Source organism: Camelus ferus, chromosome 5 (assembly GCF_009834535.1).
Source record: "Camelus ferus isolate YT-003-E chromosome 5, BCGSAC_Cfer_1.0, whole genome shotgun sequence".
Classification (NCBI taxonomy): Eukaryota; Metazoa; Chordata; class Mammalia; order Artiodactyla; family Camelidae; genus Camelus; species Camelus ferus.
In genome coordinates, this window is record NC_045700.1 from 65,685,136 (window position 1) to 65,701,500 (window position 16,365).

Genomic DNA, 16,365 nt, shown 5'->3' on the forward strand with positions numbered 1-16,365 from the left:
ATATATTACAGATTAGGCATTTGGAGAAATATAAAGAATGGCTGGGAAATTGTTTTATATAAAATTTTAACATAACATGGAAAGTTGATTAAAAAACATTCTAAAGCATCAATTGATGGGACAGAGGGGTGGCAAGCATTCGCATATTAAAATAAGAATTACTATATTTTGAAGTAGAATGCAACATTCAAATGAATGTTAAATAAAAATTTTAAAGGTATCTTTAACTTGGAGGATACCTCTTGAAGTTTCTCAAAAATTTCCATCTAAATATTTTTAAGACTAGAAGAGAATGAAAAGATTCTCCCATTGGACTGTACTGGTGAAAGGATAGACAAACAGACCAATGAAGCAAGCTAAACAGCCAAGAAACAGACTTTACAAATATGGTCAATTAAATTTTGATGAAAGTACAAAGGCAATACCATAGAGAAAGGACAGTCTTTTTAACAAACGGTGCTGGAATAAACAGGTGTCCATATATAAAAATGAACCCTGACACACTTCACACCTTATATGAAAGTTAACTCAAAAGGGATCATAGACCTAAATATAAAACATAAAACATAAAATTATAACACTTGATATTGAGGAATTGGAACTTTCATACACTGCTGATGGAAATGCAAAATAGTACAGCCACTTTGGCAAACAGTTTAGCAGTTTCTTATAAAGTTAAATACAGACTTAACAGTCCATCCAGCCAGCCCACTCCTAGATATTTACTCAAGTGCATTAAAAGTTCATATAAGAACCTGTATGTAAGTGTTTACAGTAACTTTGTTCATAATCCTCCAAAATTGGAAATAACTACAGAGGAAATTCAAGGTGAATGGATAAATAAATCACATCCATACAATGAAATACCAGGGATAAAACTAACTACTGATTCCTGCAACACCATCAATACATCTTAAATACCTTTTGCTATATGAAAGAAGCCAGATTCAGAAGGTTACACACTGTATTTATATGAGATTCGGGAAAACAGAAAACTAAACAGATGGAAAACAATTCAGTGGTTTCTAGGGGCTGGGAGAGGGGGTAGAGGATAACTACCAACTATCACAAGGGATTCTCGTTAGGGTGGTGTAAATGTTCTGTATGGCACTGTGAGGGTAGATACAGAACACCATACATCTGTCAAAATCCACAGAGCTATACAACACAAAGAGGAAAGTAATGAAAAATAAAAAATAAAAAACAGGATGCTGAGAATCCCAGAACTGGGATTGAAGATGTTGTTGACAAATCTAACTGTACTATAAATGTATGACATAACCTCACTGAAGAAGGTGGGGAAAAAAGAAGCAGACCTAAGTAACTATGAAATAGTCTTTCACTGGTAGTTTAAGGCTAAAAACAAAAAGAACTGTCCATAAATACTGTATTGCACATTTGTTTCTCACAGGGGTACAAGTTAGCAATTCTGAAACTATATTATATGATACTAGAGTTTAACAAATATGTAAATAAGTTGTCCTTAATGGGAAGCCAAGTTTCTGTCAAAGAACAAAGTTATAAATAAGCAAAGAGGGGAAGAGAAGGTTAAAATGAATTCTGTGGTTACATATTAGAATCAGAGGGGCTAGTACAAACTTGTATTTAACAGGTACAGAAATATAGGTATGTGCATACATGCGCTAGTGTGTAGGTGTGTACACACACACACACCCTAGCTCTGTCTTTCAGGAGAGCCTGTGAAACCTCACATATACCTAATGCCCAGCTGATTTCTAAATACCATCTTCCAATAAAATAAACTATGGCTTACTGAAGAAATGGCTGATTTCAAGGCTAAGGCAGGGAAAACACAAGGTAAGAAGTTGAGCTGAATGATCTTGTAGTGCCAGAAAGTAAAAATGTGCTTAAAGAAAAGTAAGACATCATTGAAAGGACACAGAAACCAACCTGTAAGGACTCCCAATGGCCAAAGCTGGAATATTCTTAACAACACCATAATTAAATAATATTGAACTATAGCCCAAAGAATAAATATCCTTAAGACTGTCTTTAGGTTTTTTTTTTTTTTGGGGGGGGGATTAGGTTTATTTGTTTATTTTTAATGGAGGTACTGGGGATTGAACCCAGGACCCTGTGTATGTGAAGCGCGTGCTAAACCACTGAGCTATTAATCTCCCCATAAGTCAAACGATATAAATAAATACGTGGGGAAGAAGGGATAGAATGTCCTTATAGAAGAATTCCAGTTAATGAATGTAGAAGGGATGGGGAAATAGAAAATCCTCATTAGAATATCACAGTAATAATTACTGCAGGAAAGATTCACTCATGAATACTAAAGGTAGTTGGCAAAACTTTAAAGAGAAATATATTGGCATAGACTCCAAGTATCTCCCCCAAAATACACCAGTTACTTTGTTGGTTTTCACCTATGACCACAAATTCTTTGATACTCTCCTTTCCAGGAGGTGGAATTTAGTTCTCCTTTTGAATGTGGGCCAAATTTAGTAACTTGCTTCTAAGGAAAACAGCATAAAAAGAGAAAAATGGTAACTGCAGAGGGGACACTGGACAGCACTTTATAACCAAGTGATCAAAGTTAACACTGCCAGGAATGAGTAATATTGATATGTGTGCCCTGATACGATGTGACAAAAAGGATACACCACGCCTCTGGTATTCTCCCCCCAAATCCATTACCTTCCTTTAATCACAATGAAAACACCACACAAGCCCAAACGGAGGGACATTCTGAAAGAAACTTGACCACTACTCTTCAAAAGTGACATGGCCATGAAAGACAAGCAAAGAGAAATTGTCACAGACTGGAGGAGATGAGGAGCCATGCATACTACATGTAATGTGGTACCCTGGACTGGATTCTGGCAGAGAAAAGGAATAGAAGTGGAATAACAGGAAATTAAAATAATATGGATAGTTCAGTTAATAGTATTGTATCATGACAAAAAAACCTTTGTTAATTACTATACATAATATATAACAATGCTAATTTCTTAAGTTTTGATAAACATAGCCTGGTTATGTAATGTGCTAAAATTAGAGGAAGCTGGATAAAGAGTATCTGGAACTCTGTACTATTTTAACAGCTGTTCCCATAAGCTAAAATTATTTCAAAATAAAAAAAGGTATACTAAAAATATATTATTTATCTTTGCACATATATATTAGCGGCAAAACTATACTCCAGAATGTTAACATTCTTCTGGGTGGCACAATTAGTGGTGATTAAATATTTTCTGATGTGCTTATAATGAGTATGTTTTACTTCTGTAATAAAAATAAGTAAAAATGGGATCATAATACATATTCTTTGGTAACCTGCTCTTTTCCACGGTGAACATCTTCCCTTCTCAATACAGAACACATCTTTATTATTAATGGTTGGTTTTATACAGTTGAAAAGATGTACCTTAATTTACATAGCATATACTTTATTTTGAATTTTCACTTTAAAAAAAAGCCCTATTTTCTAACTCATTTTCCATGAATCTGCCCCTTATCATTAGTCTTCTGACTTTATTTGTTAAAATGTTTCAAGTTTGTTTGCTTTACTAGCTTACCTTTCCTTAGCTAATCAGAGACTTTATATTTTTAAGTGATCAAACCTACTTAACCTTCTCCTTTACTATTTCTGCCTCTCAGAAACCTACTAAACTCTTCCTGCCCTCTAAAATAAGCTAGGGGTAGTGGGTAGTATTACCTCCACAATTTTTTACTATTCCCTCCCTGTGGAAAGAGCACACATCCCCACTTCACTGACTTTGGGCTTGTCCTTGCCTGTGCTTTGGCCAATGTACCTGAGTGGATGTGATGTTCACCACAATCAAGCAGATGCTTTAAAAAGCAATGCCCCTTTCCTTTTGCTACATGAATAATAGGCCTCAAAGAGGTGCTCCTCCTCCGGCTGGGAGCATGTGGAGAGCAACAGCAGCTGACCTGTGGCTGCCAAAATGTAACGTAAGTGAGGAGATAATTTTTACTGTTCTAAGACACTGAGATTTTGTTAATTTTTTGTTACTGCAGCAACACAAAATAATGTAACCATCTATATTTGGTTTTACAATATTTATTACTTATCTTCGTTTTTGAGTAAATGGCAATTTGGATATTATAGAATTTGGGGATCACAATGTTTTATCAAAGTTTAGTTTAAGAAGATAGGTCGTTATTGGGACATTTATCCTAGTCAATATGTTCAGGAGAGTACTTCTCTAACTTTTCCACGTAAGTACCCACAATGGCAGAGAAAACTAAATATGGGGGCACAGTCCAAAGCAACTACTGCTAGTGTGAATTTCTTTCAAGTCTTTAATTTTACCTTAAAATTGTTACCTTAAAACTTTTGAGCGAAATAAACATTCAAGGAAAGCGTTCTATGTTTGCCTCTTGGTGCTACATATCTCCAGCACACTGCCATGTGTTCCAGTTTGAGGGGCAGAGCAGGAGATGATGGCTGTACACTGGAATCTGCTATGCAGCATGTACACAGGCTTTGGTGCCAGACCCAAGCTCATATCTCAGTTCTACCTGTTTGTGTGACCTGTGGTAAGATATTTAACTTCTTTCTGAACCATATCTCCTCAGTAAAGTGGATAAGCTTCTCTTTCATTATAGGTAGAACTAATAAAATATGTAAAGAAATCAGGTGTCCAGCACATACTGGACCCTAATAAATAATATCTCAAGGGAAAGGTCAAAGCCAGAATATATATAATTAGGCTGTACTAGCATATAGGTGATACCTGAAATATATGGGTATGGATGAAAGTTCCAAGGGAAAATCTAAGAAGTAGGTAGAAGACCAGGTGAGTAAGCCAAAGAAGAGTTTAAGGGAAAATGAGTAGTCAGAAGTGTCAAATATTCCCATAAAGGTAAAATGAAATGAAAAGAGAATACTAGATTTGCCAAGTGGGAGGGCTTCTGAACCTTTCTATAGACATAGAAGTGGTAATGGTGGTCACAGAAGCCAGATTCTTGTGAATGGAAGTTGAAAAAGCAGAGCCAGCAGTAATCTGGGAATAAAGGGGAAAGGGAGCCATAGCAGGGACAATGGGAAGTTTCCTTAGGGTGTAATTAAATCCAAGCCAAAGTATTTTACTAAAGAGTCCAGAGTAAGTCAGGTAGCTTCCCTGAAGATCTCAGGCAAGCAAAGGTTATTAGGAACTGTAGCTATGTGTGCCCTGTCCCCAACTTGGTGTGTGTGGTGGGGGCATAAATCAAATGAATAGAGAAACTGGGAAATTTGGTATACCAGTCAAATCAATGTGTTTTGATAAATGGGGCAACTCCCTATACAGCAGAGCAGACAAGAAGCTATAGTGCTGCCTCCTTACCTACCCACTATAATTATGCTGCTGCTTACTCTTTTCTGTATAAGGGTAAGTATTTCTGTTCCACAGAGACAAACTATGTAGACACATTCTAAAATCTTTCTCCTGTTTTTTTAAACTTTTTTTTGGGTGGGGGTAATTAGGTCGGTTTGTCTGTCTGTCTGTCTATCTATCTATCTATCTATCTATCTATCTATCTATCTATCTATCTATCTATTAAAGGAGGTACTGGGGATTGAACCCAGGATTTCCCAAGATTTTGTGCATGCTAAGCACACACTCTACCACTGGGCTATACCCTTCCCCCACCCCTGTTTTTATAACCAAGAGGATTTATTTTCTATCTGATTGCTCTGCTATTATCTGCTGAGAACTGGTTTCTTTAGTAAGTGCTGTTGTGTTAAATTTTATAACCTAGACTTTACTTGAGACTTCTAGTCAAACTTGCTTCTAATTCTAAAAAGAGTTGAATATTTTAAACATTTGTCCTTCAAACAAAATGTCCTTACAAATATTTTAAAACTGAAAAAAATTAAATGCATAGTTTAATTTATATTTTAAAATACATTTAAATATGAACACAGCTTTTATGCTCTGTTTATAACTTAAATACTTGAAGAAAATCACAGATTGATGGAGCACAGATAAAAGTTACTCTTTGCCTAATATCCCAGAAAAAACTGCCATTTCTCATAGCTTAGATGTAATTTACTAATATTCCACAACAGCTGGAAATATTTTAAGAACGAAAGAGGTTGACCTGAGTTGAAACATGAAACTACACGAAAACAGATATTTCTACAGAGCACTGCAGTTGCAAAATGTTTTCAAAAGAATTCTCTTATTTGACCCAAAGAGCAATGCTTTGGGTGGATAGTGGGATCTTGTTTTACAAAAAAGAAAACTGAGCTTTAGAGGTTATGTTCTTCAAAAGTCACAGGAGAAGGGGTAGATCCAGGACTTGAATCCAGATCCTCTAAGTTCAATCTATTTCTTTCACTTTATCATAGCATTTGAAGAATCTTGGGGTGAACAGCAGAGGGATATTTCACTGTTTCAAACTTTTAATACCTTTATATAACTTTATTTTCATTTTCTTTAGTTTGTCTTATGTCATTTCCATATCCTACGCTAAATATTGAAATCCTAAGCTAAATAAATAAAAATACTAAGGTAAACATAAGTAAATAAAACTATTTTATTCTGGTTTTTTTTTTCTGATGACAAAACTATTTATAGCTATGAATTCACTTTATGGGAATTACTTTGCCCACATTTAACACATTTTTGATAGTGCAGTATTTTCATTGTTGAAGACTAACTCTATATTAAGATTTCTGTCAATAACAAGATGTTCTCAAATTAATCTATTTTTGAAGAATTTTTAGGTGTTAAATTGTTATTTTGAGTAAAGATAATATGCATTAAAACTTGGACTGGCTATCACACACTATAAATACATTTAATATAAATAAAGCTTAACATTTAATTTCAAGATATATACATGAAACTCTTGATCTTTTTGAACAATACTACTCATGAAAAGAAACAATTTTAAAATAACTTTGCTAGTTGGTTAGAATAATAGTGAAAAAATAGCAAAGTTGTGCATTAAATCTCTCATGGGGAATTTGCATGAAAGAAAACTACTCTATCATCAAAGATTGACCCCTGATCCCTTAGCCATCTCATAAGGGCAGCTTATTAAATAAAGAAGTTTTAGCAAAATCCATCATTTTTACCAGAAAAAAATCTCAATGCAAAGATCCTATTGTCAGCAGATGTAAAAGACACATCTGTGACAGAATATGAAGATGTACTTGACCTAAAACAATCTAAGTAAATGCATTATGTGTACCTGTTCTTCATTAGGCGAACCTCTCTCTTTCGTGCTGCTTCTTCGGCCGGCTGCGTAGGAAGTGCTGGGGAGGACGCCATAACAACTCCAGGGGCAATGGTGCTAGTGGGCGCTGTGCGAATCTGGTATGTTTGTACATCTCCAGAGGCAGCTGAAAAGAGTAACAGTGAGCATGGTGTAAGATACTTAAGCACCATGACTTGGTAAAACTATCTGTGTCAATCATCAATCTAAATATACATTTTGGAATTAAAAGGGAAAAAAAGGAGCAGATGATTCTGACTAAAATGTAGAGAGAATCAGCACTCTTTGGGTCATTTCTCAGAAATAATTCCCAATTTAGTGTGTTTATTAGTATAGACATTTGGATGAAAGAGGTCTTAACCTATGTCTGGGGGTCTTAAATTTATCTTTCATTGGAATGTAGTTCTATTCTGTTGTTAACATGCTTACCAACCTTAAGTCTAAAAGGTAAGTAGGGCACAGCTTGGATGATCTTCCTAGATAGAGTATAGTCCTCAATGTCTTCCTTTGATATTGGTAAATTCATATTAAAAAATTTCAAGTAGACTCTTGCCACGACATAAAAACGACCATGATTTTTCATAAAGTAGCAAAATGGAAGAGAAAATAAAGCATTATGGTCAACTATTATAAATTTCTAATTGTAACAAAACTGAAAGTATGAAAAAGTGTACCATTGATGCTAATCATATTATTTGTAAACATTGTCTTAATGTAAATTAGATAATGGCTCAATAAACTGAAATTTTATTTTTCTAACTAAATGATCCATCATTTATTAAAGAAAAAAAAACCAAGATCACTAGTTGTCATACCACTTCTAAAAACAGCTTAATAATATGCCATCCTGAGAATAAGGAACCTAACATTATCTGAGAGAATTTGAAGCTATTTATAAAATCATCCATACTTGTTATTAATATCAATTAAAATGTGTAGTTTGAGTGGAAAAGATTTATATACTAAACATGTTACCATCTTCAAACTGACGTTCAGAATTCAAATTCACTGACATCCTGCTTTACAACTTTTTGAGTACCTGCATGTAAAGTGAAAAGGTGTTTTACTCCCATTAATAAGCAAAATATTATCTTCTTCAAATATTATTAATTTAGTAACAGAATATATTCTGTAAATACATTAGGGCCCTTTAAATAAATTATGACTCTTTAGATGGTGTCTTAGGATTATTCAAAATTAATTATCCATGGTGAAGCGGCACATCTGTCATTACCTAGCCAAGGCAAAACTTATTATTAATGAAAATATTTTTAGAAACAGATTTATTATTACTTCAATATAGAAATTTTCAATCTGGCATATATCATATTCTTAAAATATTCAAATGAATTCAAAGAAAAATGGTCAACTTCTATCCATAAAAATTCCTGAAACAGGAAGAAAACAAAAAAAACTAAAATAAAACAGAAAAAAGCTATTTCTATAATTCACCAAGGATTTAATTACTACTTTTGCCCATAGACTAGCAGACTTGCATACTGGTATAAGATTTTTCAGAATATAATGCTTTCATTTGAAATAAAAAATGATGATCTCAGAAATGAAGATGGAAATTTCTTTTGAATAAAAAGCAGAAAAACAGAATTTTGAACCTAATTCTTTTCAGTGATTTAATACAACTTTCCATTTGACACATGAACAAAAATGAGGCCCAGGGAGGCTGAGTCTTACTCAAGGTCACAAAGCAAATCTATATAGTTAAGTCTAGAATCTAGCTTTCCTAACTCCTAAATTTATTGTCTTTCCCTTTATCCTATCCTGTTTCTCTCATACCCAAATGCTAAAGGTGTTAAAGATAGATGTTATATTTTTAAAGCTGAAAATAGTTGTTTTTATGCCATGACATTTTGGTCCAACTGGAATAATGGAAGAGTTCATGGAAAATACTATCATTATATAATGAAGAAAAATTAACTATATTTTAACAGTGCTTTGCTGTATCATACTTACTTTTTCTGAGTTTATAAAATTTTAACCTTTCAAAGAATTTACCACTCCTGTGAATTCTGAACTCTCTTACCTTGAACAACAACTTGGTTGCTGGGCACTAAGATCTGCTGTCCATCAGTGGTCTGTGCATACTGTAGAATGGTAGTACCCGGCTGTGTGGCAGCTGCATTGGTCATGGTTAACGTTTGCAGGCCCTGTACGCCATCGGTACCATTGTTAGCCAGCTGTATTGCTCCTCCCTGGGTAATGGCAACTAAAACCCAATGGATTTTATTGTTACAAGATTAATTAATACCATATAAAACTTATACAACATAATAAATTCAAAGTAGAATTATCTGAAAGACATAATCTAGGAGAAATTATTACAGCAAATAACATCACCAAGAAGGATTTTGTATACTCAAGTAAATTTCTGCTCGGAATCTACATCCAATTTCTAGAATGCAAATGCACTCTATGAATCACATTATAATTTATAATAATATCTGTTAAAAAAAGATAAATGAGAAATTGTTAAATTCCTTTTGAAGTTATTTGGTTCAGAGGAGGTATCACTCTGCATTAACTGCATAATATTTTTTTTCATGTTCATGTACTTATTAGCACAGATATGGGCATGTAATAAGCATTCAATAAATTATTATTTTAATACATAATTAATAAAGCAGTTCAGTAGTGTATTCTGTTCTCTAACTCAGTTAGTAAAGCAGAAAGTATAACAGAAGTCCATTCAGTTAAAAAACTGATATGCCCTATGGAACTTAATTAGCACAGACCTCTCATGAAGTGTAAAATTAGAGCCCAAGATCATCATTTAGAAAAGAATATTTTACTACTATTTCTAATTTAAATATCCAAGCATTCTCCTATAGGATCATTTGATTATTCACAATTAACCACACTTGTCATTCATCTGTTATAATGTCATTCACAATTAACCACACTTGTCATTCATCTGTTATAATCAATTTTCACTCATACTGATATTTAACTTTATGAAAAAACAGAACAAAACAAAACTGAATTAACCTTTATGCTATAGTACATGGAGAAAGTTAGTAAGACACTCTCTCTGTTGAGAGTTCAAGTTTTCCAGAAAAAGGACTAAAAATCACAATATTACATATAAAATTACATAATGGATTTTAACTGAGTAAGTCAACATGTCTGATTTAAGCACATTACTTTTTGTCTATTACAAGGGAATTAGTTTGAGATCAATGGTTAGCCAGCCAACTAATATCCTGAGTCATCTGTATATGGAAAATTGGATTATTTACTGGTCAATCAAGAAACAGTAACAGTTAATGGCTAAGATTTGATTTAGCAAATGATATCTCTGGAAATTAAGATACTGGCATATATACTCCATCTAACTTTAGATTGCATAAATTTTACTTATCTTAGACAAAGCTAAAAAGGAATATCTAAGAACTATTTTGACATTAGTACTGCAGGATGACTTGAAAGAATCAGAAGGTTAACAGAATCAAACCACAATTTCTCATATAGAGTTAATAAGCAAATTCCATTGTATTCAACAAACACAACTTTCTTCTTGGCTATACACCAATGAACTCAAGCTGGAAGGAAACAAGAAGGAAACTAAAAATCAGGAGGTATGGGTTCTAGTCCAAGTTCCATCACTAAACTTATTTGAATCTGTTATCTCTTCTGTGAAAATAAAAATATCTGGTTCTAGCCATTAAGTAAAATTGTTATAAAAATTAAATGAGACCATGTATAGATGTGAAAGTACTCTGAAAACTGAAGTCTGATCCTATCATTGTTTTTCTCTATAATATATATTTATACACTCAATTATTCCAAAAGGACTTATTAAGATAGCTTTCAATAAAACTGCATTCATTAAAACAAGAAGAAAAAGACATAAGTCAATCAACCTATGTATCTTTAGGTGAATATACTGATTCTACCACAAAATCTAGAAGAAAGAAAGAATATAATTAAACAAACTTAGCTAAGATTTTTGAGTAGCTAAAATGAAGAGGAAAATACCATAGATTACATTTTATTTAGTGAAACAAAAAACTGAAGTTCAAAATGATAGAACATGTTTTCTACCTAAGACTAGAATCTCTCAAATAAGACTATATTACCAGGGACTGTGAACCAAGTAATGAATAAAACTAATAACAGCATTAATTAAAAAAATAACCAATTTACTAAAGGAGTACAAATTGGTTAGCCACTGGGATGGGTATTTGGGCAGGATGACTTAGATCCAACAGTTCCACTCTTCTGGTGCTATCCCACTGAGAAAGGACAGTATATATATACAAGGATGTTCATGCAGCAGTTTGAAACAGTAGAGATGTCCTTAATGTTCATCAGTATGTGTGATTTTAAAATGTTATATTTATACAGTGAAACACAATGTAGCTATTAGAGAAACCATATGTATATACATAACTATATGTGTATATGCTTGTCTATGGTATATAAATAATGTAGGTCTCACTTGTATAAAAATACATGATATGTGTATGTATACAAAGAATGGAAAAGAATGCAAAGATACATACCAAACTCTTACTAGTGGAGAAGGATGGAAAGGATTTTTACTTTTTATTACTACTATAAACCTCTACCATTTAAATTTTCACAACCATATTTTTGTTTTATAAGTTAAGAACTATGTAATACTGTTGTACATGCTAAGTGGTCATTATATTGATTCTTAAGGACAACCAAGAACATAATGTTAAATCAGTTCCATCAAGGCCATATGTGCATATACAGAAGAGAATAAGGGATAAAGATAATACATAAAGCTTTTAATGTCTCAACCCTTAAAACTAGCAACTGTCAGTTGGAGGAGAGGGGTATGCCACATGAAACATCTATTTTTCTCAACTTCACTTCCCTGTTTGAGATTCTGATAAGACTCTTTCCTAAAGAGCATGCTTTCTAGTTCAAGTGAGAATCACTGCCAATTTTCACTGTTACTAACAGGAGTATGCTATATCCCTCAGGTCATTGATAAATGTCTTAGAATACAATTTTAAATAATTCAAATTGGTTGGATATAAGGCTAAAAAACACATACTTACACTTACAAAGATAGTACCTACCTCTGCCAACAAATAAGGAAAAAGATGACTGAACTCTAACAAGCTTACAGAATGGGCAAGAAGCTTAGTCAAAGATGCCTGCCTTCTACTTACTATTAAAAGTTTCACCTTTGGGAGAGTTAAAAAGTCTGCTACTTGTTTTCAGTACAGTTGGAATGCAAATAAGAGTTATCCAAACTAAGGCTGAGATGTAACTGGAAAACTATGAACTTGGGAGTCAAATTTTCATACATACTACTGACACAGACTACCCTAGGGCATCAGAAAACCAATGCAACAAAGGAATTTCAATGTGTATATTTAACTTGTAATTAAGGAAGAGAGGGAGGAAAACTGTATAATGGGCAGTACTGAATTTAATGAACAAATCAAAATGGAGACATTTATGTGTGAGGCACTTTGGGAGTCAAAGAGATGTTGGAAAAAGAGAGGAAAAGGTACCATTTACACAAATGTCTTTGATCAAACAAAAGTAGAACTCAAAAGTACTTTCTAACAGATTTAGGTGAAAGGTAAGAAGAGAGACCTAAGTGTCAAGAGACATCAGAGAAATGGAAACTTTGATAATTTTGCAAAAGAAATCTTTGCTTTCTGTGAGACAAAAAGCAAAGTGTTCTCTTAATTTCAGCAGTCCTCATGTTTACATTATCATAATTCACCACACTACCTTTTATCTTAAAAGGAGTAATAACTGAATGTGCTAGTAGACTGTAACCAAGCCTCTCCATCCATGAAATATTAATACAACTTCAAAATGCTACTTTTAGAAGGAAAGATGAATTATTAAAACAGATGAATAATGAGACCATTTTTGGCCTTAAACAAAATCAAAGAATGATTATCTAAAAAACTCATGTTTTCTATTACCATATATTATATAAGGACTATATATTACTTGAGGACTAACTCAAATGAGTTTCAAGTAGTGGTTCGAAAAACTTGTAAGACTCTCCATTCATCTGCACAAAACAAAGGACCATTTAAAAGTCTTATATATTTGAGCAGTCCTAACTAAACCCTGAAGAAAATACTTCCATTACAGAACTTTGCTTATTGAATAGCAAAGGAAATATAATAATGGCAACTGAAATTGAGAAAAGAGCTGGCACTTGTAAGATTACTTTAAGGAGAATGCAGTCATTGGTTTTTCATCTCCTTTTTCAAAACAGAAATATTTATTACTCACTATACTGTCCACTGCTAGTTTGGTAAATTGGAGTTGGCACCGTTACAGTGGTGATGGCAGGTGCTGAAGTCTCCTCTTCCGACTTCTCTTCTTCAATCCTTGGCACTCCTGGTGCATCAGAAGATAAGTCATTCAAAATTTTCCTAAAAAACAGAGAATTACATCAATTAAAATAAAAGTAACATTTATTGGCTAAATATAAAGAAGGGGAAAAGATCAGAAAACTGGCAGAAAGCTGATAGTGCTGAGGACAGAAGTTTAAAACGTAAAAATTTACAACAATAAACTAAAAATGGATCAGGGTATCTGTATGTCAAAATGAAACCATAACAGAACTAGAAAAACCATAGATGTATTTCTCTTTAAAATGAACACAGAGAAAGATCATGATTCAAAATCCAGGTGCAATTAAAGAAGAGGTTAATAAAACTGACTACAGAAAAAAAAATCCTTTTGCATGATAAAGAACAGCAAAAATAAAGTCAAAAGATGATCAATAATGCTAGGAGAAAATGTTTACATGTTACAGATAAAGGTTCAATATCCCAAATATAGAAGTAATTATTAAAAACTGAGGGGAAAAAATAGACCAAAAACCTGAATTTTAACTTCTCAACTCTCAGATTGGTAAAAATAAAAAAGTATAACAATATATTCTGTTAGCAAAGCTGTGAGAAAACACATGCTCTTGTACACTGCTGTTAGAAGCAGAACACTGGCATAACCCTTATGGAGGGAATTTGGTGACATCTAACAAAACCAAGTATGTTTACATAGCAACCTTATATACAGGAACTTACCCTTCAGATATACTTTCAACAGTATGAAAATACATATGCATTAAGATTATTCATGGGGGCACTGATTATAATTGCAAAATACTAGAAACAATCTATGTGCCCACACACAGGAGAATGGTTGAATAAACTATGGCTCATCCAAATAATGGATATATCATGGTACCTTCTGTATAAGAATGAAAGTGAAATAAAATATTTATGTATTTGCTCAAGAAAAAAGATCAGAAAGGAAAAACCAGATGGAGTTTAATGTGATTATTTATCTACTAGGGGTGGATGGCAAAGTGAAAAAGGATGGAGGGGACACTTCTGAGTGTGTATATATATATTTTTTTTGGTACAATTCTGACTTTCGGAACCATGTTAATGTTTCATATATTCAAAAAAGAAATTAATTATGAACAAGGATGGGGGAAAATTCTAAAATGGAATACAAACAAAAACAAAAGAACCTTACCATATTTCAGATGAATAACATAATCACAGAAGAGGGGAAAAAACTCTAACCCAAGTAATTTTTGACATCTTAAATTTCTAACAAAGCAGTTCGAAACTTAGCTTCAACAGTCTACCAGAAATTTTCCCGTTATGTACTTATTGTAACAAATTATGTCTTCATGCACTGTGTGTTTATTAACAGATTTATAATTATTGTTTTATGCATTTGTCTTTCAAATCATATGGAGGAAAAAAAGAGGAGTTACAGAGCAGAACTATAATACTGGCTTTTATATTTACCTATGTAATTACCTTTATTAGTACTGTAGAAAATACTCTACTCTTATCTCTTTAAATATTTCCTTTCTCCCAATTTCCCCTCTGGAATTTCTAGAAATGCTTTTGTTGGAGCAACTCATTCTATTTTCCATGACTTTTCACCCATCTTTCACATTTTTGATCTGTTTTTGTTCTCCACTCTGAGTTACCTTCTCGGCTCCTTTCTAGTTCACCAATTCTCTCATCACTTACTTATATCAAGTTTATCCCATTTACAGATTTTTTAAAATTCCCGACTGGATTTCTCATTTCTAAGATTTCTTACTCATTTTTTCCCACATCTGCCTGTTCTTATTTAGTAAACTCCTTATAGTGAGGATGATTTTCTCTTCTCCCTTTGCAAACAAGAAACAAAACTATTTTAAACAACTTGTGAACTGACAGCTGGCCAAAAGATCATGATTTGGGTGTTGCTGTTTTAGAACACCGTTTATCAAACTGCAGTATACTGAAGAAGCTCTTGAAGAGCATGTTAAAACACAGATTCCTAGGTCCCCTTCTCTAGAGATTCTAATTCATTAGGTATGGGGGTAGGGGCCTGAGAATTTGCATTTCTAACCAGATGCTGATTTACCAGTCTGGTCTGCCGACCATATTTGAGTGGTATTGGTCTCTAGCGCAATGTTTTTCCAACTGGGGTCATAACCCTTACATGGGCCATGAAAACAATTAAGTGTGTTGCAACTAACATACAGCGACAAATAAATAGCTAAGCATCACACATGATAAGGGTGAGTATTATTTTGTGTTAACTTTTGCTTCAGATACCTATATATAGGTAAACAATTTTATAAGTATCACCAACATTTCATCCTGTTTGTTTCAAACAATTTCCCTTGGCTGCTATGATCTTTCAAAGTATTTATTCTACTATCCATTAGGCTACCTAGTTCCTGTCAGTTGCAAATCTGATAAGCATGGCTTCTAAGATGTTTTTCAGCTAAATTGCTGGTAAAAACACCAAGCCAGATGAGATCAAGCGAGAACTCTTCAAGGACTTCCTCTGGGTAAAAATTGATAACTACAAAGCTGGTTGTTCCAATAAAAACCCAGCTTGTATTATTTAATTCCCGTTTCTCCAACTTCACAAGAATATCATAAGGACTTTAAAGATCTTATTCTAATCAAGACATACAGGCTAGGATTGAAGAGTTCATAAACTAAAAGCAAAATAATGGTACACTCCACTGTGGGATTTGATTTTAAGGGAAGATACCACTGTCTTTGATAAAAGTGACACTTGCTCTATACATGCTTGGTCTCAGGCATCTTCTATTTGATAACTAAACTGTTATTATTTAAATGATCTTTGCTGGGATATATGCTATAAGCCAAT

General features: G+C 33.3%; 2 protein-coding genes across 9 annotated transcripts in view; one reads left to right on the forward strand and one right to left on the reverse strand.

The window, feature by feature from the left end:
- The window catches only part of METTL21A (methyltransferase like 21A), a 50,112-nt gene that overhangs the window by 20,963 nt on the left and 12,784 nt on the right, over window positions 1-16,365 (forward strand). The window lies entirely within an intron of this gene.
- The window catches only part of CREB1 (cAMP responsive element binding protein 1), a 58,131-nt gene that overhangs the window by 6,373 nt on the left and 35,393 nt on the right, over window positions 1-16,365 (reverse strand). For 6 of the 8 annotated variants that reach the window (XR_004320019.1, XM_032479977.1, XM_032479974.1 and 3 more), the window contains 3 exons: window positions 13,453-13,595; window positions 9,239-9,421; window positions 7,174-7,324 (listed from right to left, as the gene is read on the reverse strand). Coding sequence is in view for 7 of the 8 variants with exons in the window: in XM_032479977.1 (XP_032335868.1) it covers window positions 7,174-7,324; window positions 9,239-9,421; window positions 13,453-13,595 (477 nt within the window). In the remaining variant the exon portion in view is untranslated. The other 2 variants (XM_032479980.1, XM_032479979.1) reach the window with 2 other exon arrangements.